At 49.2% G+C, this 23,363-nt stretch overlaps 1 protein-coding gene across 2 annotated transcripts in view; it reads left to right on the forward strand.

The window, feature by feature from the left end:
* Window positions 1-19,904, forward strand: part of RAD23B (RAD23 nucleotide excision repair protein B) — a 355,852-nt gene extending 335,948 nt beyond the window's left edge. The window contains exon 10 of one of the 2 annotated variants that reach the window (XM_078676661.1): window positions 18,989-19,904. In XM_078676661.1, the coding sequence (XP_078532787.1) occupies window positions 18,989-19,102 (114 nt within the window). In that variant the 3' untranslated portion in view covers window positions 19,103-19,904. The remainder of the gene's footprint in view (window positions 1-18,988) is intronic. The other variant, XM_078676659.1, reaches the window with a different exon arrangement.
* The last annotated feature ends 3,459 nt before the right edge of the window (window positions 19,905-23,363 follow it).

Genomic DNA, 23,363 nt, shown 5'->3' on the forward strand with positions numbered 1-23,363 from the left:
ATGAGAGAGATGCAGCCAAATTCACAATATGTTGTGGACTGGATACCATTGACTCACTGGACAGAAGGATTGCCCCGTCGGTAGAACTCAAATGCTACACCTGGTTGAGGTTTTCTGGCTTCTCGGGGGATGGCCAATAAACCTTGATGGACATGGCCCTTGATGGCACTCGCCTTTTTGACGACAAAGCAGACTCTGTGCTTGACTCTTTAAGGATTCTCGGGCTACGGCCAGATCCTTGGGCCTCGCTGCTTTTACCCATCCACCTCAGTTTGCTTTTTGTCCCTTTCGTTGCTATTGAAGGGGCTCCCCGCCACCTCCTGTCCAGCCCAGCCACCGGTACAAGCAACCTGTCCAGCTGCTGAGTGGCTGCAGAAGTCGGACCCAGCGTCCTCACGGGTCAGGGAGCCAGTGGGCAGGCCAGCCCACACCCCCCTTCCCGCCACTGCCTCCAAACCTTCCTAGTCAGACGTTTCAGGCCCATCATCAGGCAGTTGGAGACGGGATTCACCATCACCTCCTCTGCTGGCAGTCCATGTTGGACAGGTGGGTTATGCATATAGTCCGTAGTGGCTACTCCCTTCCCTTCAAGACTACCTCACCCTCCATGCCACCTTTTTACGACCGCATGTCGGAGGATCATTTGGCACTTCTACACAGGGAAGGTTTGGCTCTCTTGGCCAAGGGAGCTATAGAGAGGATGTTGGAAGCTGGTTCTGTATACACTACACCAAAGTTAAGATATAGTGTGCACAGAGTCCAGTGAGTCCCCAGAGGTATAACAGAGGCTAAATTAGGTAAGTAGCAACTGCTCACCCACACTACCACAAAGAGAGCTGTTTCTACTTACCTTATCCAGAGGGTGTGTTCAGCATTTGTGTTCACCCAATCAAGACTGATGGCACACACTCAGAGACCGAATCCAGATCAATTGGGTAAGCTTAAAAAAGTATATTTATATCTTATTTCGGGAACAAAGCAGGACTTGGTACAGGTAGGTAAAATACACTTTCATTTGTAAACCTTTACACAGAAATACAATTGAGGATGGATTTCCATGTGTTACAGGTTGGAATATTGTCAAAAAGCAGCTCAAATTACACAGTTATTACTTTTAGAATACTTTGTGGTTACTTTTTGATTAGTTTCACTACTGGGAGTGGTATCCCTAGGTTTAAGTTATACTGACGTTTTTCTCCATATAAAACAACAGTTTAACACTTTGAACATTTTAGTCCCAAACATGGGTTCCTATGGGAGGAAAATGGTTAGCTGGTTCATAGGTAAGTAAACGTCTCATGAGTGGGAGATTTGGGTGTTAAGACCAAGGTTCTCCAAGGTCTAGGTAGACACTCAAGTTGCACCACCAGCGGCACTGAGGTGGCTGTGTGCAGAGTGCAGGTGCGGGCCTTCGCTTAGGGACTGCATATGAGCAGGCCACTTGGGTGTCGAAGCAAAGCTCCTGGAGTTAAGATCAGCACTGCAGGGTCCAACGATCAGCACAGGAGCTGAACCACAGGCCGCACTGGGGCGTCTGTATGCAGGGTGCCAAGAAGACATTGGGAACACTATGATTCTCCGTGGGGACCATTGGTTCGGCAAAGTTGCTGCAGACTCTAGCAGGGAGACTTCCTGAAGGAGACCACTGGCTAAAGTGGTAAGTTAGGTTCTTTAGGGATGCCTGGACACTGTCGGTTGCACCACTCAAGGCTGTGGGGCGTTGGGTGCAGGGGTGTCTTTTGGCATCCAGTTTCTTTACCAGCTCTGGTCAGGGGAAAAGACCGTCAGGTAGAGGCTGCATCCACCTCATCTTGCAGCTTGAGAGAGGTCGATGATTACCAGATCCCAGGCCAGGATCGCTGGGGAGACTTCCTCCTGGTGTTGGGCCACTCTAACTCGGGCCGTGGGCATCTGGTGCAGAGTGGTGTAGGATTGCAGAGTTGCTAGATTCCGAGTCTATGTTGAGTAAATCTGGTGCTCACTGGAGACCGTCTGTAAGGTGAGTGCAGGGCAGGTCCTCCGGCCTCTGGGGGGCTGCTGACTTGCTGAACACACTGGTTTCCTCGCTTTAAGCAGGTTGGAATCGGAGCAGGTCGGTAGGGTTAGGGCAAACGCAGTAGGTGTCCTCTACCTCGGTCAGCATAGCTCTTCGGTCCTTCTTTCTTCTTTGAATCTGAGGAATCATGGCTGCCCTTAAATACTAGATTATGGGGCATTTAAAGGGGTGTGCAAGTCGGGACCAATGGGTTCCTTCATTAGAGTGGGTACGCCCCTAATATGCCACCCTCAGGTGGGAGGGGGGGGGGCATGAGCCTCTTCCTAATTGGCTGGGTTCCCTCATCTTCAAGATGGAGGGGACTGAGCTGTGCTTCACCTCACACACTGCCCCCCCCCCACCTGAGGAGTGGGGTTGGCAAAGGTGGGGGTCACCTCTCTTCTTAGCTTGGTTTTCCTGACAATTCTCCCACCCAAAGTGGGGGCCAGAACCGGTGGGAACCAGTTGCTGGGGGCAGCAAAAAGGCCGGGACAGCTTCTAAAGGCGGCAGGCTTTTGAAGCTTCACCTTCGTGGACTCAGCCCATCCTGAAGGAGGAGGCATGACACCTCTGCCCAGGATGGGCTTTGTTTCTGCTTCCATTGAGCGAAGACTCTCTACCCAGGGGTCCAGGAACCTGTCTGGTGGTGCTAAATGGCGGGCATTCATTCAGGAACCACACCAGGGTGGGTCGATTTTCAGGGGGCATCTCTAAGATGCTCTGAGTGCATTTGCTACCAAACTTACCAGTGTTTAGTAAAGCCATTATGGAGCTGTGGAGTTCGTAATGACCAACTCCCAGACCATATACTCTTCATGGCTTTACTACACTTAAAATATCTAAGAATGGACTCAGGCAGTGGGTTGCAGGCATGGCACACAGGGATGCGTACCATGTTGACTCTTCACTTTTGTTCTTACCAAAACATGCAGCCTGCAATGGCAGGATGTGGGTGGTAAAGGACAGGGCCTTCTAGGGTAGCACAATAGGTGCTGCATCCATTAGAGTCCTTTCCTGGTCACAGTGCCCTTAGTACTAATGGTACCTTTTACAGGGGGCTTATCTGTGGCCAGAGATGTGTCAATTGTGGGTACAAAGGCCCAGTCTTGGGAAGATGTAGGTCATGGTTGTTCCCTCTACTTTCTGGTGCCCAAAAAAGACCAAGGCCTGCATCCTATCCTAGAATTCTAGGCCCTCACTTCTTCCTCCGGAAGGAGAAGTTCAGGATTCTCACTTTGGCCCAAGTTCTTTCTGCCCTTGACCCAGGAGACTGGATGGTGGTGTTGGACTTGCAGGACGCTTATTTTCATATCCCCATGCTGCCTGCCCACAGACGTTACTTGGGCCACAAGCACTTTCATTTCACCGTTCTTCCCTTTGCCCTTACCAGTGCCAACCCCAGAGCGACCCCTGACCCTCCTGGTAGGTCGCTCCCCCTCCACGCAGCTCCGACTGTGTGCCCCTGCTGCCGCTGCCACTGCCACTGCCGCTGGTAAGTGGCCTCCGTCCTTTTTGCTTTCTGTGCCACTGTCTCCCCCTATTGTCTTCTGTTCCACCCGTTTTTCCTTCGTTTTTTGTGCCTTTCTGCCCTCTGTTCCACTCGTTTTTTGTGCCCTTCTGCCCTCTGTTCCACTCGTTATTTGTGCCCTTCTGCCCTCTGTGCCACTCGTTTTTTGTGCCCTTCTTGTCTTCTGTTGCACTCGTTTCCCACTCCGCTGTGCCCCCTACAGCCCTGCCCCCCTGACTGCCCAATCGCTGCTCCCGCCTCCCAGCTGCTCCTCCCTCCCACCTCCCCATATATGCCGGACGCTGCGCGGTGAGGTGAGCGACCCCTGACCCTCCTGGTAGGTCACTCCCCCTCCAGGTAGGTCACTCCCCCTCCACGCAGCTCCGACTGTGTGGCCCTGCTGCTGCTGCCACTGCCGCTGGTAAGTGTCCTCCATCCTTTTTTGCTTTCTGTGCCACTGTCTCCCCATCTTGTGCCTCGTTTTCTGCTGTGCCACTCGTCCCCCCCCCCTTGTGCCCCATTTTGCCTTCTGTACCACTGTTTCCCCCTCTTTGTGCCTCGTTTTCTGCTCTGTGCCACTCGTTTGCCCCCTTGTGCCTCATTTTGCCTTCTGTACCACTGTTCCCCTTCTTAGTGTCTCGTTTTCTGCTCTGTGTCCCTCGTTTCCCCCCCTTGTGCCCCATTTTGCTTTCTGTGCCACTGTTTCCCCGCCGCAGTGCCCCCTGCAGCCCCGCCCCATGCCCACTCACTGCTCACGCCTCCCAGCTGCTCCTCCCTCCCACCTCCTCATATATGCCGGACGCTGCACAGCCGTCCAGCGGACGCGCGCAGCGAGTGTGCCGCTGGCACCCCGAAGGCAAGCCCGTCCGCGCCTGGACCGCGCCCAGCGCCAGAACCCCTGGACCCCGCGAACGCCACAACACCAGACTCCACTACGACGCCAGCACCCTCCACGCACTCAACGCCGGCCGAAACCACACCTGCTTCCAGGCTGCCCCGAAGCGGACCCACGGACCCTTCTCCTGCCGCACCTGCAGCTTCACCTGCGACAGAGCCACCAAACCTCCAAGGACTGGACCCAACCACCTCCGCTGCATACTCCTCAATACCCGCTCCGCACGCAAACACCCCGTCGAGCTCTGGGATCTTCTCAACACCTCCGCCCCAGACTTGGCCTTCCTGACTGAGACCTGATGGAACGACTCCTCAGCGCCCGACATCGCCATAGCCATCCCGGACGGCTACAAGAACACGCGCAGGGATCGCGCCAACAGAATCAGAGGAGGAATAGCCATCGTCCGCAAGTCCACCCTCAAGGTCGCCACCCACGCAGACGACACCCTGAACACCTCCACTTCCGGATCCACACTGACCCCAACACCACCCTCAGAGAAACACTCATCTACAGACCCCCCGGGTTCAGTTCAGCGACTCAATCGCCAACCTCGCCAGCACCCACGCACTCACCTCCACGGACTACATCCTCCTCGGGGACCTGAACTTCCACCTCGAGAACAACGACGCCAACTCCGCCACCCTGATCGACAACCTCGCCAACCTTGGCCTCAGACAACTAGTCACCGCCGCATCCACCCACGCAGCCGGCCACACGCTGGCCCCCGTCTTCTCCACAGGCACCCACGTTGCCTTCGACCACACCACCGAACTCCACTGGACCGACCACCGCTGCATCCATTTCACCTTCAAGAAACCAACTACGCACCACCGCACCCAACAGCTGCGTCGCCGCTGCTGGAGCAAAGTCACCGAGTTGATCACCACCCTCGCCCAGAACCCACCCGCCGACCCCACCAACCCAGACGCCGCAGCCTGCAACCTCAGACAGTGGATCGACGACTGAGCCAACACACTCGCCCCGCTCAAGAAACCCTCCAACAGCCACGCCAGCAAGAGAGCCACCTGGTTCACCGACGAGTTCCAGACCTCCAAACGTGCATGCCGGAAACTGGAGAAGATATGGCTCCACGAACGCACACCGGACAACCACGCAGCCCACAAGGACGCCACCCGCAGACATCACCACCTCATCAGATTAGCCAAGCGATCCTCCTTCAAAGACTGATTGGATAATGCACACGACAGCAAGGAGCTCTTCAGCATCGTAAAGGAACTCTCCAACCCCAGCGCCAACGACATCCCGCCCTCACAAGAACTGTGTGACTCACTAGCCATCTTCTTCCACCACAAGATCGCTGACATCCACGACAGCATCAACACCACGACCACCCAGACTACGCCAGACTCCACCTCCCCTGTGAACACTACCAGCGCCAACCGCTTGACCTCCTGGTCCAACGTCAACGAGACACGCAAGGTCATGAACTCCATCCCCTCAGGATCTCCGTCAGACCCTTTCCCACACCACGTATTCAACAAAGCAGATGCAGCCATCGCACCCCAACTACGGAAGGTCATCAACATCTCCTTCGAAACAGCGACATTCCTGGAAAGCTGGAAGCACGCCGAAATAAACGCCCTCCTCAAGAAGCCCAAGGCGGACCCCAAGGACCTCAAGAACTTCCGGCCCATCTCCCTGCTCCCGTTCCCAGCAAAGGTCATCGAGAAAATCGTCAACATGCAATTGGCCTGCCACCTGGAAGACAACAACATCTTGGACCCGTCCCAGTCTGGATTCAGACGAAACCACAGAACCCAGCCCTCATCGCCGCCACAGACGACATCAGGCGCCAACTAGACAACGGCGAAACATCAGCCCTCATCCTCCTGGACCTGTCAGCCACCTTCGACACGGTCTGCCATCGCACTCTAAAGACACGCCTCCTAGAAGCCGGAATCCAAGAGAAGGCCCTTGACTGGACCACGTCCTTCCTCTCCGACAGAACCCAGAGCGTCCGCCTCCCACTCTTTCGATCCGAAGCCACCAACATCATCTGCAGCGTCCCCCAGGGCTCATCTCTCAGCCCTACAAGGCCCCCCTCGCACAAGTGGCCCGCCATCACAACCTCAACATCATCTCCTACGCCGACGACACCCAGCTCATCCTCTCTCTCACCAAGGAGCCACACACCGCCAAAACCAACCTCCACGAGGTAATGAAGGCCGTCGCCGACTGGATGAGGACCAGCCGTCTGAAGCTGAACTCGGACAAGACGGAGGTCCTCTTCCTCGGACCCACCCCCTCAGCCTGGGATGACTCCTGGTGGCCGACCACACTGGGAACAGCACCAACACCCACTGACCATGCACGCAACCTAGGATTCATCCTTGACTCCTCCCTCTCGATGTCTAAGCAGGTCAACGCCGTCTCCTCCTCCTGCTACAACACCCTCCGCAGGATCTACAAGTGGATCCCGACCGTAACAAGAAGAACGGTGACACAGGCCCTTGTCAGCCTGGACTACGGCAACGCACTCTACGCAGGAATCCCAGTCAAACACCTACGACTACAACGCATCCAAAACGCCTCCGCCCGACTGATCGTCAACGTCCCCTGCCGCAGCCACATCACCCCCCCACCTGAGAGACCTACACTGGCTCCCCGTTGACGAGAGGATCACCTTCAAGCTCCTCATCCACGCACACAAAGCACTCCACAACGCCGGACCAGCCTACCTGAACAGCAAACTCAGCTTCTACAACCCCACCCGCCAGCTCTGCCAGCCTCTTCCTCGCCGCTGTCCCCCGCATTCAACGAACGACCTCCGACGGCAGATCATTCTCCTACCTTGCTGCCAAGACCTGGAAAACCCTCCCTACCCACGTACAGCAGACCCAAGACCTACTCGCCTTCAGAAGACTCCTCAAGTAGCAGCACTCCCCCCACCCCTCCCCATAGCACCTTGTGACCCTCACGGGTAAGTAGCGCGCTTTACAAGTACTCTGATTGATTGCCCCTCTGGTGTTCACAAAGGTGATGTCGATGATCTCGGCTCATCGGCGCAGGTTCCAGTCTTCCCCTATCTCAACGACTGGCTGTTGAAGGCAGGCTCGCTCCAGTCTGTCGTCTCCCACCTCCAGATTTCGGCAGACCTCCTTCACTGGCTGGAGTTCATTATCAACTTGCCGAAGTCACACCTGACTCCTTCTCAGACGCTCCCTTTCATCAGAGCGATTCTGGACATGGTGCAGTTTCGGGCCTATCCTCCCGAGCAGCGAACCGGGATATTCTGGCTATGATACCAATGTTTCAGTCTCTATCCCGGATTTTGGTGAGAATAACTCCAGTCTGCTGGGCCTTATGGCCTACTGCATCCTGCTGCTGATCATGCCAGGTGGCATATGGTGGCTCTCCAGGGGGACCTGAAGTTCCAGTGGGCATCAGGGGAATCTTTCCGACTACATCCAGATCTCGGAGGGAACTTCTGGGCTGGGGCGGCCATATGGGAGAGGCGGAGATCAGAGGTGCCTGGCCTCCGGCAGAGTTTGGTCTCCATTTCAACCTTTTGGAGCTCAGGGTGATCAGACTGGCATTGATGGAATTCCTTCCCTCTCTCAAAGGGAAAGTGGTGCAAGTGTTCATGGACAACACCAACTGAAAGTGGTACTGCAACAAACAGGGCTTGCCGCCTCTCGACATGGCATGACCCTGGTGGCTCAACACCTGGTGGTCTCTCTGAACGCCAAGATGGACAAACTCAACCGTCGGTGCCTGGTCAATCACAAAATGGCGTCTCCATCCAGAGGTGGGGCAAGTTCTCTTTTCAGCAGTGGGGAGAGCCTTGGTTAGATCTGTTCGCCTCACAAAAGAGAATGGCATTGTCAGCAGTATTGCGTATTGGAGTTTCCAAGGTAGCACTCGATCCCCGACGCTTTCCATCGCAGATGGAGCTTCGGCCTCCTGTCCGCCTTTCCGCCCATACCACTTCTGCCCACGGTGCTCAAGAAGATCAAGCATGACCGGGCTCAAGTTATTCTTGTAGTTCCGGATTGGGCACAAAGAGTCTGGTACTCTGACCTTCTGAGCAGGACCATCGATCCTCCTATCAGACTGCCCTTTGGGCGTAGCAGCAGGGCAGGGTTCTGTACCTGAACCTTTCCTGTCCAGGCTCTGCCCCCTTGTGTGACGATTGTGCAGAGGCAGTTGACAGCTTTCGACCTTCCGCCTGAAGTTTATGATGTTATCTTGGCAGACAGATGTTGCTCCACTAAAACGGTATACGCCTGTGGGTGGAACAAATGTGGCATGGTGCACAGCAAAGGCTGTTCAACTTTCTGCCCACCTTTCAGAGGTTCTCTTGAACATACTTTCTTTGGCCCAGCTGGGATCTGCTTTGAGCACTCGTAAAGGATATCTTGCAGCTAACACTGCCTTTCTATCCCTTCCAGATCAGCCTTCTTAATTTAAGTCTCCCATTTTTACTAGGTAATTTAACGGCTTTACTCATTTGTTTCCTCCATCTCCTTTCATAATGCCCCAATCTGAATTTTTGTTTTGAATTTTTCTTGTGTGCTCCCTTCAAGCCCCTTCATAATTGTCCTCTAAGGCTGCTGACTGTCAAAATTGCTTTCCTTATTGCCATCACCTATCCTCGCAACTGTCTGTCCATCCGGATAAAGTGGTGCTGTGAGAAAGTGGCTCTGTATATACTGGACTAGAATGAAGTACAGTATGTATAGAGTCCACCAACCCCAGAGGTATAACCGAGGTTAAAGTCAGAACTGACCTTACTCTCCAAAGTGGTAGCTTGGTAGAGCAGTAAGGCAGTACCAGAGGACAGTGTAAAGCATTTGTTGTACACACTCAGTCAGTTAAAGGTTTCACACACTCAATAACTAAACTCCAGGCCATTGTTGTTATATCCTCAGATATAGTTGTTTTATTTTTTAGAACCAACAGTTATAAAAATATGCTTTTCAAGTTATGAGTACTCTCATGTAAATACTTTGCAAAGGAGCAATAAAGTTTGTGCACACAATAATTACAGGATAGATAGTAAGCAACACAGTTCTGAAACACACTCTAGCATTGAGTGAGCTCAATGGGTGTTCCACAGATAAGTACGGTTGATTACTTTATGGATTACTTTGATAGTTCCAGGACCAGATCTTAGATTCAGTCCTGGGGCCTAATCTGAAGCCAGATTAGCAAAAACGTTTTAGTTACTGTGATGAATTGTCATGAATATACAGCTGTTTTAAAAGTTCACACTTAGAAACTTTTCAATGCATCTGACAATGTTATTCAATGGGAAGAAATTTAGGTTGCAGGTAAAGTATGATCGTGTTACTTTTGTAACCCAGCACTGGTCTCCTAGGGCCAGCACTGGGGGCTTAATTCAAAACAGGTAGGTAATTGCGTTTCAGTATTTCGTACGATTTTTAAAGAATATTTGCAGTTTTCAAAAGTAGACAGAAGAAATTTCATAGAAAAGCAGACAATGGGTTCCTATGGAGAAAATACAGATTACTAGTAAACCCGCGAGGGATTACTTTTACGGTTCAGTACTGGGCTGAAAGGTACAGTGCTGGCTTCTCCCCTGATCACAGGTGGATACTTTGGATTTCGTACTTCGGCTGATTTTATAGGAATATTTGAAGTTTTCAAAACTTCACACTTAGAAAATGTTCGAGTCAGAATGGGTCAATGTTATCCAATGGCAGGTAAGTGAGTTACCGGTTTCCAGGTGAGTACTTGGTTGGTGAATTTAAGGTTCTGGGTATAGACTCAGGGGTCCCCCAAGGTCAGGTGAGTACTGTTAGTTCAGTCCCAGCGGCACAGGGGCAGCCGGGTGCAGAGGTAGGTAGGCCCAATGATATCCAATGAGGGAAAGGGTTCCTCCGGTTGGTGGCTGCTGGCTAGCAGGCCACGTGGCTCAGGGCAGGGGGGGAGGGGGGGGGAGTAGGATTGGACAAAGGGGTCACAGCCAGTGGCACTCGGGCGGCTGGGTGGACGGTGCCTTTGAGCTGTTGGGCGCTCAATGTTATCCAATGAGGATCTTGAAGAGGGAACAAAGGCTGCAGGCTCAGGGACGGAGACTGTCCAGGGGCTACCAGCACTTCGAGAGGTAAGTTGGGATGCTGGAGCACAGGTAGGTACCCCACAGGGAGGCACAGGGGGCCGTGGGGCGCCGGGTGCAAGGGTGTCTTTGGGGGTTGGAAAAGCTTACCCTCGGCTGGTCGCGGTTGGGGTGGCCCCTGGTTCTGAGTCTGCAGGCGTCGACTGGTTCGCTGAGGAGGGTCTTTGGGTACTGGACTTCGGGTCCCAGTTGCCAGGGGACGTCCTCGTGGTCTTGGTTCGGGTTGGCCCGGCCCGGGCTTGGCTGGTGCAGAGTGGGCTGGTCCGGAGCTTCCTGGTGAGCACCAGGTGGGTTGTTGCAGCAGAGCCTCTGCTGATGGGAGTCCCAATCTTCGAGAGGGTCAAGGCAGGCAGGTCCTCTGGGTGTCCCAAGGTTGCTGTCTGCGGAGGTCGCCAGGATTAGGCAGGAGCAGGTTCCAGGATCAACAGGCCGGTAGGGCTGGGGCCAAGTCAGTTGTTGTTGTCCTGTTCGCAGCTGCGAGGCCGGTCTTCTTCTTGATCTTCTTTCTTCTTTTTGATATCAGAATCTGAGGTAGGAAGGTTCAGGGAGCCCCTAAATACTAAATTTAGGGGCGTTACAGGTAGGGCATGGACAGGGACCAATGGGTCCCGGTCCTGGGGTGAGTACACCCCCTAGCCTGCTCCTCTCCTGTGTTAGGGGCGTAGGAGCCTAGCTGGGATTGGCAGGGCTCCTCATCTACAAGATGGCCGGGACCCGGGGTCGTGCTTTACCTCGCCTCCCCCACCTGAGGGGTGGGGTTTGCACAGGCTGGCACAGCCCCCTTCCTGACGTAGTTTTTCCCACCAGTCTTCCTGCCAGAGTGGGGGTCAGGACGGTTGGGGGCTGGTTGCTGGGTACAGCAAATGGTCTGGAGAAGCTCACAGAGGCGGTATGCCTATGAAGCTTCAACCTGCCCATCCTGGGGGAGGAAACCTAGCACCTCGCCCAGGATGTGCATTGTTGCAGGCCCAGGGGAGTGGGGCTCTCCTACCCAGGGGTCCAGCAACATGTCTGCTGTGTGGCAGCCACTCAGCCAAACGTGGATTGTAGGTTAGGTTTTCAGGGGGGCATCTCGAAGATGCCCTCTTGTGCATTTTATATTAAATCCCACACTGGCATCAGTGTGGGTTTAATGTGTTAGAAGTTTCGTAACAAACTTGGCAGTCTTCAGTGTAGCCATTATGGTGCTGTGGAGTTCGTAATGACAACCTCCCAGCACCATATACTCTTAATGGCATCACTGCACTTAGTGCCCAGGAATGGCCCTGGGTACTGTAGGGGCACAGGGCTCATGCACCTGTGCCTCCACCACTGGCATAGGGCACCCAGCTAGAGGGATAACTGATGTATGCCAGGGCAGTGGGTCTGTGGGCATGGCACACAGGGATGTGTGCCATGTCGACTCTTTGTTTAGTTCTGTACCTAGGCACTCACCTTGCAAAGGCAGTGTGTGGGTACCAAGGTACAGGGCCCCTAAGGGTGGCTCAATAAGTGCTGCAGCCCTTAGGGGTTTTCTCTGGTCACTATTCCTTGGGTACCTAGGGTACCATTTACTAGGGGCTGATAGGTGGGCAGAGATGCAAATTGGGTTTTGTTTCAACACAGTTATTAGGGAAGGAACACAGGCCCTGGGTACCTGGTTGGCAGGAGCCCAGGGCACGCTCAGTCAAAGCACATCAGCAGTTCAGAAAAAAGTGGGGGCATACCAATGCAAGAAAGATGGCACTTTCTCACAGGTACTTTTAATGAAAGCTTTCTTCCTTTCCTAAAGTGGTCACACCCTTTGTGTGAGACAATCCATCACTTTGCTCACCTTTTACCCGCCCCTGTATCTCTGCAAGGAGGAAAGACTCCACCATTTTGACCTAAAACATGTGTTGTCTTTTTATCTTGATCGTGCCAAGGGCTTCCGGTGGTGGTTCAGCTCTTCATTGGCTATGAGGGTGCAAGAAGGGTCGGGCTGTTCAAAAACAGACCATCTCTCAAATGGGTTGTCCTCTGTATTAAAATATGCTATTCTATGGCGAAGATGGAACCTCCTGTGGTGTTACGTGGTCACTCCACTAGAGCAACAGCAGCAGCCACTTTGTTAGCACGGGGAACCCACTGCTTGATATTTATCAGGCGGCGACATTGGCATCTCTGCACACGTTTACCAGACACTACTTCCAGGACAGTCCAGTTCGGAGGGACGGATGCTTTGCCCGTTAAGTTTGCCAGGGCTTTCTCTTCTGATCTTGGTTCGCAGACCCTCTTCCGGGGACAATATTGCCAGGGTATCTATTCTAAGGTAAGGAATCTACAACTAATAGTTTCTAACAGTTGAACAAGTTGCTTACCTTCGGTAATGATGTATCGGGGAGAGACATATTATTTGTAGACTCTTTACCACCCACCCATCCTCCCCGCTTTGCAAACTGATTTCTAGGGAAAGGGACTCCCCTACAGGGATCTAGTTTGGACGCACCAGTGGTTCGTGTCTTTCGTGGCTCTGCGGTTCCAGCGTGAAAAGTCGTGTTAAGAACTGATGACAACACGCATGTGCGGCGTCTATATAGGTCCCGTGACGTCATCCTTGTGCCCACGACCGACCGACACGCTGGGTTATTGTTGATAAAGTCTCTGGATTCAGACAGACGCCTGGGGGAAATTCCAAGGTAAGGATCCACAACTCATAAATACATCTTTACCAGAGGTAAGTAACTTGTTGTGTTATTTGGTTAATGTAAAGACAGTATGCTAGAAATCTTAATTTTTCCTTTAAAGCAGTAGCATTGCTTAACCAGCAAAGTAGCGTTTTTCAGAACTGCATTGCTGCACAGAATTTGAATATCTCTCCTGGAATAAGTATGTGTTCTTGGAAAACTGATTAGTATCACTCTGGTTCAGATTACAGTATTGTGCAGTCAGTCAAAAATACTTTATTCGGTTTCATAACGAAAAAACCATAAAAGTATGCTACAGTACATCCAAGTCAAGACCACTTTAAAAATATAACAGAACGATTGTGCAAATTTTTACAAGCCATACAATACAATTACACACATATATATATATATATATATATATATATATCTATATATATCTTTAAGAAGAACAATACAAACACAAAAGACAATTTAAAAAGAAGCAAAGCGCTCGGTCATGCTTCATAAATCTCCCACTATGTGCACTATAACCAATTACTCTTCTTCCTAAGTCTCATTGCTATTGTCAAGAAATTTGCTGTATTAAAATTCTCCCAGGTATTAGACAACAGCTGTAGGTACAAAAGGGCAGGTTTAACTTGTCTAAAGCCCTTATCTCTAATAAGAGGAATAATTAACTTTTTACGAATAGGGCACAAATGCTTACAAAATAAAATAAAATGCACAGTGTCTTTAATATAGAATCTGTCACAAGAACAAATCAACGATTCCATCCTCTTAGTCCAACCTGGGCGTTCGGTAAGCAGAAGGTGGAATTTGTTCAGTCTAAACTTAGTCAGTAAGTAACGATGATTCATGTTATTGACGATTCTCAGGTAGGGTTCTATACCACTGAAGGTAATTAACAACTGGTGAGCCCTTACTGTTGGTTTGCATAATTCCTTTTCTTCTCTTGCTAGGTATACCAACTGCTTGTATGTATCTTTCACCCGTTTCTCATCCCCCTTTAGTAAATTATTTGGGTGATCAAACAATTCTGGACGACTCATTTCTGTTGCTAGTTTTTTAACATAGTTCAACTAGGGGATGGTATTACCATACTCAAGGGCTAAACAATCCCTGAGAATCTCATGATTCAGCTCTAGTTCAGGGTTTAGCCATATTGAGATCCATTTCAATAGCGGGGCTAAGGCTATGCGGTCTACTAAATATTCTACCCCACACTCTTGGTGAACAATATATCCAGGTGTTGACCGGGGGACGGATAAGATAGATTTCAGGAACTTATCCTCTGCCACCTGCAACGCCTTTACATTTTTGAACCCCCACAGATCAGCTCCGTACATAGCTATTGAGATGCATTTGGCGTCATATGTTTTCAACACAGCCTGTAAAGGCTTCACCCCTAATTTACGGGCGAAGTCCAAGACAGCCAGGATAGACCTAGCAAAGGCTTTACGTTTAGCAACTAGTTGGGGCAACCAGGTGGACTTATCGTCGAAAATAACCCCTAAATATGGAAATCTTGTAACCCTAGATAAAACATTCCATTCACAGTGCATAGTCTTAATTCTTTTGGGCTTGCTGCCCACAATCATTACATGAGATTATGAAAAGTTCACACTTAAATCCAGCGCTTTCATAAAATTAGCAAATTGGTTTAACCCCTTCGACGCTGATGACGAGCTGGGCTCGTCATGAGGTAGCCTCCTCGCACGCTCATGACGAGCCCAGCTCGTCACGTAACATGCGAATCCGTAAAACCCAGCGTACGGGCGGAAATCCTACCGCACGCATGCGGTTAAAAGACATTGCAACCCCATTTCTGTGCATGCTATTAAAGCGGCATCGTCCGCATAAAGTAATGCCGGAATAGAATACTTGCCAGCTCTTGGGATATCTTTGCACGCCTCCGTTAAAACAGCACCCAGGTCATTAATATAGAGGGTAAAAAGTAGAGGGGCTAAAATACACCCCTACCTAACCCCGTTAATGATCCCAATCTTGCCCGTACAGTTACCTAAGCGATCATATCGAACTGTGGCTGTAAGGTCCCTATGTAAATCAGCAAGAAAATACACAATGTTTTATCAATGCCAAGCTTAAGGAGCAATCCCCAAAGTTTGGACCTATTCACTCGGTCAAAGGCCGAGGAAAGGTCCATAAAGGCTAAATATAGCGTACCCCTTTTGGCAATGGTGTATTTTCCAATTAGTAGCTGAAGGTTGAGGCTTTGATCTATAGTGCCTCGTCCCTTCCTGAACCCATATTGCAGGCATGAAAAGGTGTCTATCCTCCAACCAAGCTTTTATTTTGCCTAGGACCACTCGCCCTAGCACCTTCACCGAAGAATCAATGAGAGAGATAGGGCGATAACAACTGGGATACCCTCTTGCCTTTCTTAAAAATGGGTATGATAACAGATTCAGACCAACTGTCCGGGATGCCTGCTGTACACACCCTGTTAAAAACATTCGTTAAAACTGTAGACCAGGTCTTGACATTTGATTTAAAGAGGTCGGCTGGAACGCCATCGGGACCCGGAGCCTTATTGCTCGTCATCTTCCCGATGGCGTTTGCCACCTCAATCTTGGTGACCGTTAAGTATAGGGAACAAAAATAGGGGTAGGCATAATCACCTCCCCACAGTTTTCCCCTTCATAGTCTGACTTAAAATGGGAGCACCACACCTGTTCCTGAATACCACAGTCTAATTGGTCATTACAAGGGTCATGGAAAAAGGGTTTGTTAACGACAGCCCAGAATTTGGCACTATTCCTGAGCACATCTACAGAGGTTAATTCTTCCCAGGCCATCTCCCGTCTTCTGGTTTCCAGTGCTTTATTACAATTTTTCCTTAAGGCCACAGTATCCCTATTCACTGGCTTACAATTCAGGGCGGCCTTTAGCTTTTTATTGGCTGACGGACAATTTCGATCAAACCACCCCATCTCAGCAGGATCCCTAGCTTTCCCTGTAGGTCTAAGGTCTGCTGAGACCTGGGTACAAATTATTGAATAAGCCTCTAAAACCACCTCAATCCCTGGTTCCAAGTTCAAACACGTGTCCAGCTCAGATCCTACCTTCATTATTAAATTGGTATGAAAGTCTCCCGGTATGACTCTACTCCATCTAATCCTACGGGCCTGATCTGTTGGACGAATATCAAATTTGTCAGTTCTATTTTGAGCTATCACAGGCTTTATGATCAGGTCCGAAACACTGAGGACCACTGGGTTATGGTCGCTGAAATGTGACCAAACCGACGAATATCCATAAATCCTATCCCCCAGTGCTAAGCTAATAAAGATATAGTCAATAACTGAGTGACTACCATTCACTTTAAAGGTAGGTATTTCCTCATCCAGCATGGAAGGAAGCATCAGACCATTATCCGCCAAAATTATTTCAAGGAGATCTCCCTCTACAGAGTGTTCAAAATGAGTCTCCCCTTGCTCTAGTGGACCTAATAGATCTAAAGACAAGCATTTATCCGGACAGCCATGGATATTGAAGTCTCCCATAACTATAATGAAACATTTATTTTTATTGACCTCCTTATAATCTGCCAAAAAAAGATTTAAAATGGCCAGGTGGTCAGTCGTGCTGACTCTTTCATATGAGTTATAAGAATTAATAATTAGGACATCTCCCACCCCACTCTGAGAGATTTGTACTGCCAGGCAGTTTCGGGATCCCGTATCTAGTTGGGTATGGGTACCGGGAATGGTAACTGAAATTAGAGTAACCAGGCCACCCTTCGCCCTCCCCATATTAGATGGAACAGCAGGAATAAAATAACTCGAGTAACCATCCAAACTCAGGATGTTCCCTGTGTCCCAAGTTTCTTGTAGTCCTATAATGTCACCCACACCAATAAATTCTCTCCATACTGGGTCATCTATTTTGTTTTTCAGACCAGCAACATTCCAAGTAACCAGCTTTATGGATGTACCCCTAGGCCCATGATCACGCCCATCTACAAGGGGGGCCTTTCTTACCGATGTGGCTGCACTGGGGGCTCTAACCGGGGTGACAGGGATGATAGTGTCTTCTTGGCTCCCTAGTCATTCATTTTCTCCCAGATTAGAAAAGGTATCAAATCTGTTAAAGACTGGAACAGTGAATTCATAAGGACCTCTCCCTTTAAATAGATCACTACACACTGGCCTAATGTTATGTGGAGGATAAACGAACCCCAAAGGGAGTACGTTTACATACTCAATTTGAATTCTAACCGACCCAGCCTGCCTCAATATGTCATCAACCAGCCTGGGGGATCTAAAGCTTATGACGACACAGTCGCCTTCTAAGCTTTTCATAGTCTTACCCACCCATGGCACCCTACTAGTCATCATAAAGTTGTTATCCAAATGTTCTCCCAAAACTGTTTTGTTGGACAGGTAGCGGAGGGCCTTATTTTTTAGTGAGGTCCAATGTTCTTTTTGGCCGCCCTCCGTTTTGGGAACATTAGCAAGGATTATTGTATAAGGGGATGCCTCTACTGGTAGATGTAATGACAATTCTCTCTTGGGGGGCTGTCGGCGAGCTTAATCTCCCCACTGGACCCCGAAGACCCTGTTTCTCTCCCTGAGTGTCTCCAGTGACTTTTGACACTAAAGATGGAATACTTAGTCCTATGCCCTGGGGAGTGGCTTGAGGTGCCGGTTGTTGGAGTGGGGTGATTATAGAGTCCAGCAAATTATTAACTGAGGCTATAACTGCACTTAGCGAGTGAGCTGCCGATGTACTTGGCCCCGTCTTTGGACCCTTAGTGTGAAGATGTTTTTCAATTGCACTAAGTCGGTCCTCTATTCGCTCCAACTTAACCATTAAGGGCGAAGTAAATGACCTAAGACGTGCATCCAAAATCTTAACAAAATCTGACATGATTCCCCCACTTATGTTCTCAGTATCTAATTCAATACAATCATTTCTTCCCTACCACTGTCCTCGTTGTCTAGGTGGGAGACACTAACTCCATTTCGACCCAACCCAGATGAGGAGTTACTATTTCTCGGCTGTTTTGCCTGTTGCCAGCTACCATGTGGGGTGTTCTTAGCCTTCTTTTTCCCTGGTACGGTTTTACTACGATTGGTTATCATGTCTGGTCTAGCCCTCAACTGACTAGTGGATATAGGCACGGGAGAAGGGGCTGCACTCGTTCCAGGTAGGGGTGCGGGAGAGATTGTAAGACTATCTGCTGCTTCTGACCCATTTAATGTCAGGTAGGGATGCGAGCAGTCCGACGGAGCAACAATGGGGGCGGATTCCACTACAATTAAGGACGGAGAGACTGTTTGCCTATTTGGGTCCAAGGACAATCTCCGCTCTACTAATTCAATTTCCTTTGCAACTGCCGTTTCTATCTGTTTCAGATAACCATCAAGAGTCCCCATACCCACCGCCCGCATAACTGTTTTGGTGTTCACTTTAGCTGTACTGATGGATTGATTGTTACTAGTTACACCTTCCCCTTCGGGAACAAAGTCAGGTTCTAAATCAGATAACAAGAACGTCCCGCTGATCCCAGGTGCGGCGCGAAGGCTGATGGGAAGTGTAGTCTTTCGCCCGCTGGGCCCCCCCCTCCACTCTGCAGCCACACAGCGAGCTGTTTAGTGTGCGGCGGTGGGAGGCGGGAGACATGCTATCAGGGCAATGCAGAAACCAACAGGTAAGGAGAGTTTTGGCAAGTGTCCCAGCAGCAGGAGAGTTGTGCAGTCTATTTTTATGCTTTAGCTTGATGCATTTACAAAATGTGAATCTAACTGCCAGTGCTTTTCTTTTCTTTCTTTTACAGTTAAAGGCTTTAGGTTTCCCAGAAGGACTTGTGATACAGGCTTATTTTGCTTGTGAGAAGAATGAAAATTTGGCTGCCAACTTCCTTCTACAGCAGAATTTTGATGATGACTGAGCGCAAGAGACTTGTACCTTTTATCTCACACCAGTGCATCACTCTAACTCTGGTCATTGAATTCCAAGATAATTTTGGAAGGCAGGGGGGAGGGTGCAGGTCATATCCACATTTATTGGTGTGGGGACGGTAAATATTGTGTGGCAGATAAAAGGAAATTGGGCAGTGAGAAGTACAGCAAAGGTCTGCTTAAAGGAGATGGGGCAACAGTCAACATGTAATATAATATACAACCAAAAATCCGCTTTTGCAGGCATTTAGTTCCTTCTATAACCGTTGGGCTGTTTTGTTCTAGGTTTTCACAATTTACTTTGAGCGCATTAGATCCAGAAATTTAGTTTATTGCCCTGCTTTCAGATTCTTCCTTCGTTGCATTGGTATTTTGAAAATCGCCTCCAAGCTACCTAGAATATTCCATCTGTATCTCATAGTAACACTGGATGATGGCTTTGTAAAATCTATGAAGGGATAGGCACGACTAGAAAGCAGAAACGCCAAATTTTACGTTGATTTTTGCTGCTTTGAAAGGACCTCTATCAGATTTTTGTGCAGAAGTAACACTTTACTCTTTAACTGAATTTAAGGATAATTGAAAATCGTTTTCTTGCTATTTTACAGCACTAAAGGAAATTCCTAATCAGTGAATGTGAGATGCCCTTTTTCTTGATACGATTTGAGAAGCTGTACACTTACAGGCAACTTATTTTCCTGTTTACATTTTTTTCTTTTTGAAAAAATGGTAGCTATCTAATTACTGTTTACTTCAATGTCATATTGCAGTAAAAGTTTTAAAACAACTGTTGCACGTTTGGTTATGAAGAGCTTCTTTACTGGCATGAAATGCTTTCCTATTTCTTTCTTGTTAGAAAATATAACCTTTTACTTGAAAGTGTATTTTTAAATTTACGTACATTGAATAACATTATTTTGAAAAATGCTTTGCATTAATTTGTAATGGTCTTCCCTTAATCACACAGCATGAATTTGTGCAAAGGTAACAAAATTGTTGTAATTCCGTACCGGATTGTGAATGCAGTGTCCTTTCTGAAGAGTTGTAAATCACATGACTAAATATATTTGTTGGAGGCATATGAGCTGCAGATCACACACTATGCATAGATCGCCACCTGGTGTTGGGCCCGGATGTTTGCAGTTTGTTATTGTCTTGGAAAGTCTTTGGAAGCCACGCGATAGGTGACTCCTCCTTTGGACAATAGTGTGCATGGGCACCGACTAAATCTTCAGATTGTTTTTTTCCACATCGGGCTCAGATGTGTTCCACGCGTTCCAGTTTGGTATCGTTACAGAGTTCACTTTCGAAGCGCAATCCTTACCTAATTCTTCGGTATTGTCTCGATTGCGTTTTCCTTTCGACGCGCATCACCACAAACTTCTACTTCGGTTCCAGTCGTCGAAGCAGGCCTTCGAGCCTAGCTGTGCCATCATGCCTTCGTGGCGCATGGAAAGGTCTCCCTTCAAAAAATGTCCTCAATGTGGAGCCAAGTTTCCATATGCTGACCTGCATGAGGTGTGTAACCTCTGCCTTTCAACTGAACACGAGGCCAAAGATTGTCTGGCTTGTGCCTCTTTCTACTCCAAGAAAAGCATCAGAGACCGGCGAGCACGAAGAAGTATGGCTCGATCATCCACATCGATACCGGACGACATCTACCAGGAAGGCATCAATGTGGGGCAGATGGAAGAAGGTACCTGCAGCGGCTCAGCTGCCTAGAACTCCGACGTGGAAGATATCACCCCGGGGCAACAGGTAAGTACTGGCGTCGACCTTCCTCCGCCCCGCCAACCCCCCCTCCCCCCCCCCCCACGTACCCATCCAAAGGCTTTGGTAACACCTTCACCTTTGGGCCTAGGTGCACACCTTGATAACACTTCCCACGCCCTGCCTTCGGGCTCGGCAAAAAAGTCTACAAGTAAGCCTTCAGGGCACCCCCGACCGAGTCAGCCTGGTGTCTGTGCCAAAACTCCATCATCGGCACTGACCACCGACAAACAGAAACCAAAAGACAAACCATTGTCTTCCTCCGTGCCGAAGCCCGGTTCTGCACCGGTTCATTCGGCACCGAAACCAAATGACACTCACACTTCGGATCCAAAAAAATCCTCGGAGCCAAAGAAACCACCGGTTCCGAAACACACATAGGAACCGAAAAAACAACCGGTTCCAAAAACATCTGTCACCTCCGATCCGAAAAAATCATTGGTGCCATCCAAGCAACCGGTTCCAAAGACTCCAACCAAACCTTCGGATCGCACACAAACTCCTCAGGCCAAAACAAAGGAGCATAAAACTACTCCTAAGACTGTGCGACAGGCCGAAACCGAAAAAATCAGCACTGAAACACCACGCTTCCGAGAAACAACTTTGACACATGATCCCAGAAAACAAACTCTCTGGAATTAGACCCGCAAACAGGTCATCTTAGGATTAGTCTTTCTAATGAAAGAAAAACTGACAAACCCATACCATCTCCACTTCCTTTAAAGAAAAGAACCATTGCCACCTCTCCTTTAAGCATCTCTCCTCCACCTTCTCCACTACATATTTCTCCTGTTCCATCTCCAAGACCAACACAATCTCCGCTACCTCCAGATACTGATGATACCACTGGTGACGAAGGAGATGATGAAGGACATAATGAACCTCTAGAAGAGCCTATTCCTTACATCCCAAATGATAGATGGGAAAATGATGGCACACCAGACGTTCCTGATGTACCACAGGAGGATGTCTATCCATCTAGACCATCCCCTCCAGAGGACACTATAGGTTTCAATCCACTAGTACACAGGGCTGCACAATACCACGGGGTAAACTTACATACAGACCCCATAGAGGACGACTTTCTCATGGACACTTTTACAACATCCCAAAGGTCCACCTCTATTCTACCATTGCTAAATGGGATAATTAAACACACTCCTGAAGTCTTTAAAGACCCAGTTAGAGCTAGAATTATTAACCCTAGAATAGAGAAAGTACAAAGCTGCCCCAACTGACCCTACATACATTAGGGGACAGCTTCAACTAGATTCCTTAGTTGTTTCCAACACCAGGAAAAGGGCCAACTCTCAAACATCCGGTGATGCTCCACCATCTGACAGTCAAAACTATTGGACACAACTGCCAAAAGAACAGCGTCACATGCGGCCAACATATGGAGAATTGCCTACACGCAGGCTTTACTAGCCAGATACGATAGGGCGCCCTAGGACGAGCTAGAGAACCTACTACAACACCTTCCAGATGAATATAAAACAAAAGTCTACGATCTTATACAGGAAGGTAAACAAATAACTAATACCTCCATTCGCTGTGCTCTCGATGCTGCAGATACAGCCTCAAGAGCCATAAATACCAGTGTCCTTTTACGCAGACATGCCTAGCTAAGGATATCCGGATTTAAACAAGAGGTTCAAACTACTCTTTGACAAAGAACATTTATTTGGGCCTGCGGTGGATTCATCTTTAGAAAAGATGAAAAAAGACACTGACACTGCCAAATCAATGGGATCCTTGCAATTGCAAGCTCCCAGAGGTTCCTTTCATCACTCCTCTTATAGGGGTGCCTCTAGAGGCTTCAACACATATAATGCCTCTACGTCGTATAAAAGTCACACACAAACCTCCTCTCCCAGAGGTTATTACAGAGGAGACTACAGGGGCAATAACAGCAAAGGTAGGGGTAAGACTACCAGTACTCGTGCCGCCACCACAAAACAATTGACTTCTCATCACTCCCCCCGGACTATTCTACTCCAGTCGGGGGACGATTAACCCAGTTCCTACCTGTCTGGAACAATATCACCACAGACAAGTGGGTTAGACAAATTATTCAATATGGTTATTGCTTGGAGCTCACTGCCTCCCCCCCCCCCCCCCCCCCCCCCATATACCACCCAAACAGCACCCAATGGCAACAGAACATTTAACGCTTCTAAAACAAGAGGGGCTTTCCCTACTGCACAAACATACAATAGAGCCAGTTCCCCTTCAGCATTAAACACAGGTGTTCACTCCCTCTACTTTCTGATTCAAAAGAAGGATGGAACCCTGAGGCCCATCTTAGACCTCAGACCATTAAACCTATACATAAAATCAGACCATTTCCACATGGTCACTATTCAACAAAACCTTCCTCTACTCAAACAAGGCTATTTCCTTGCCACTTTAGATCTCGAGGACGCCTACTTCCACATTCCCATTCACCCTGCTCACAAAAAATATCTTCAGTTTGTAGTG

This window comes from Lissotriton helveticus, chromosome 2_1, assembly GCF_964261635.1.
Source record: "Lissotriton helveticus chromosome 2_1, aLisHel1.1, whole genome shotgun sequence".
NCBI lineage: Eukaryota > Metazoa > Chordata > Amphibia > Caudata > Salamandridae > Lissotriton > Lissotriton helveticus.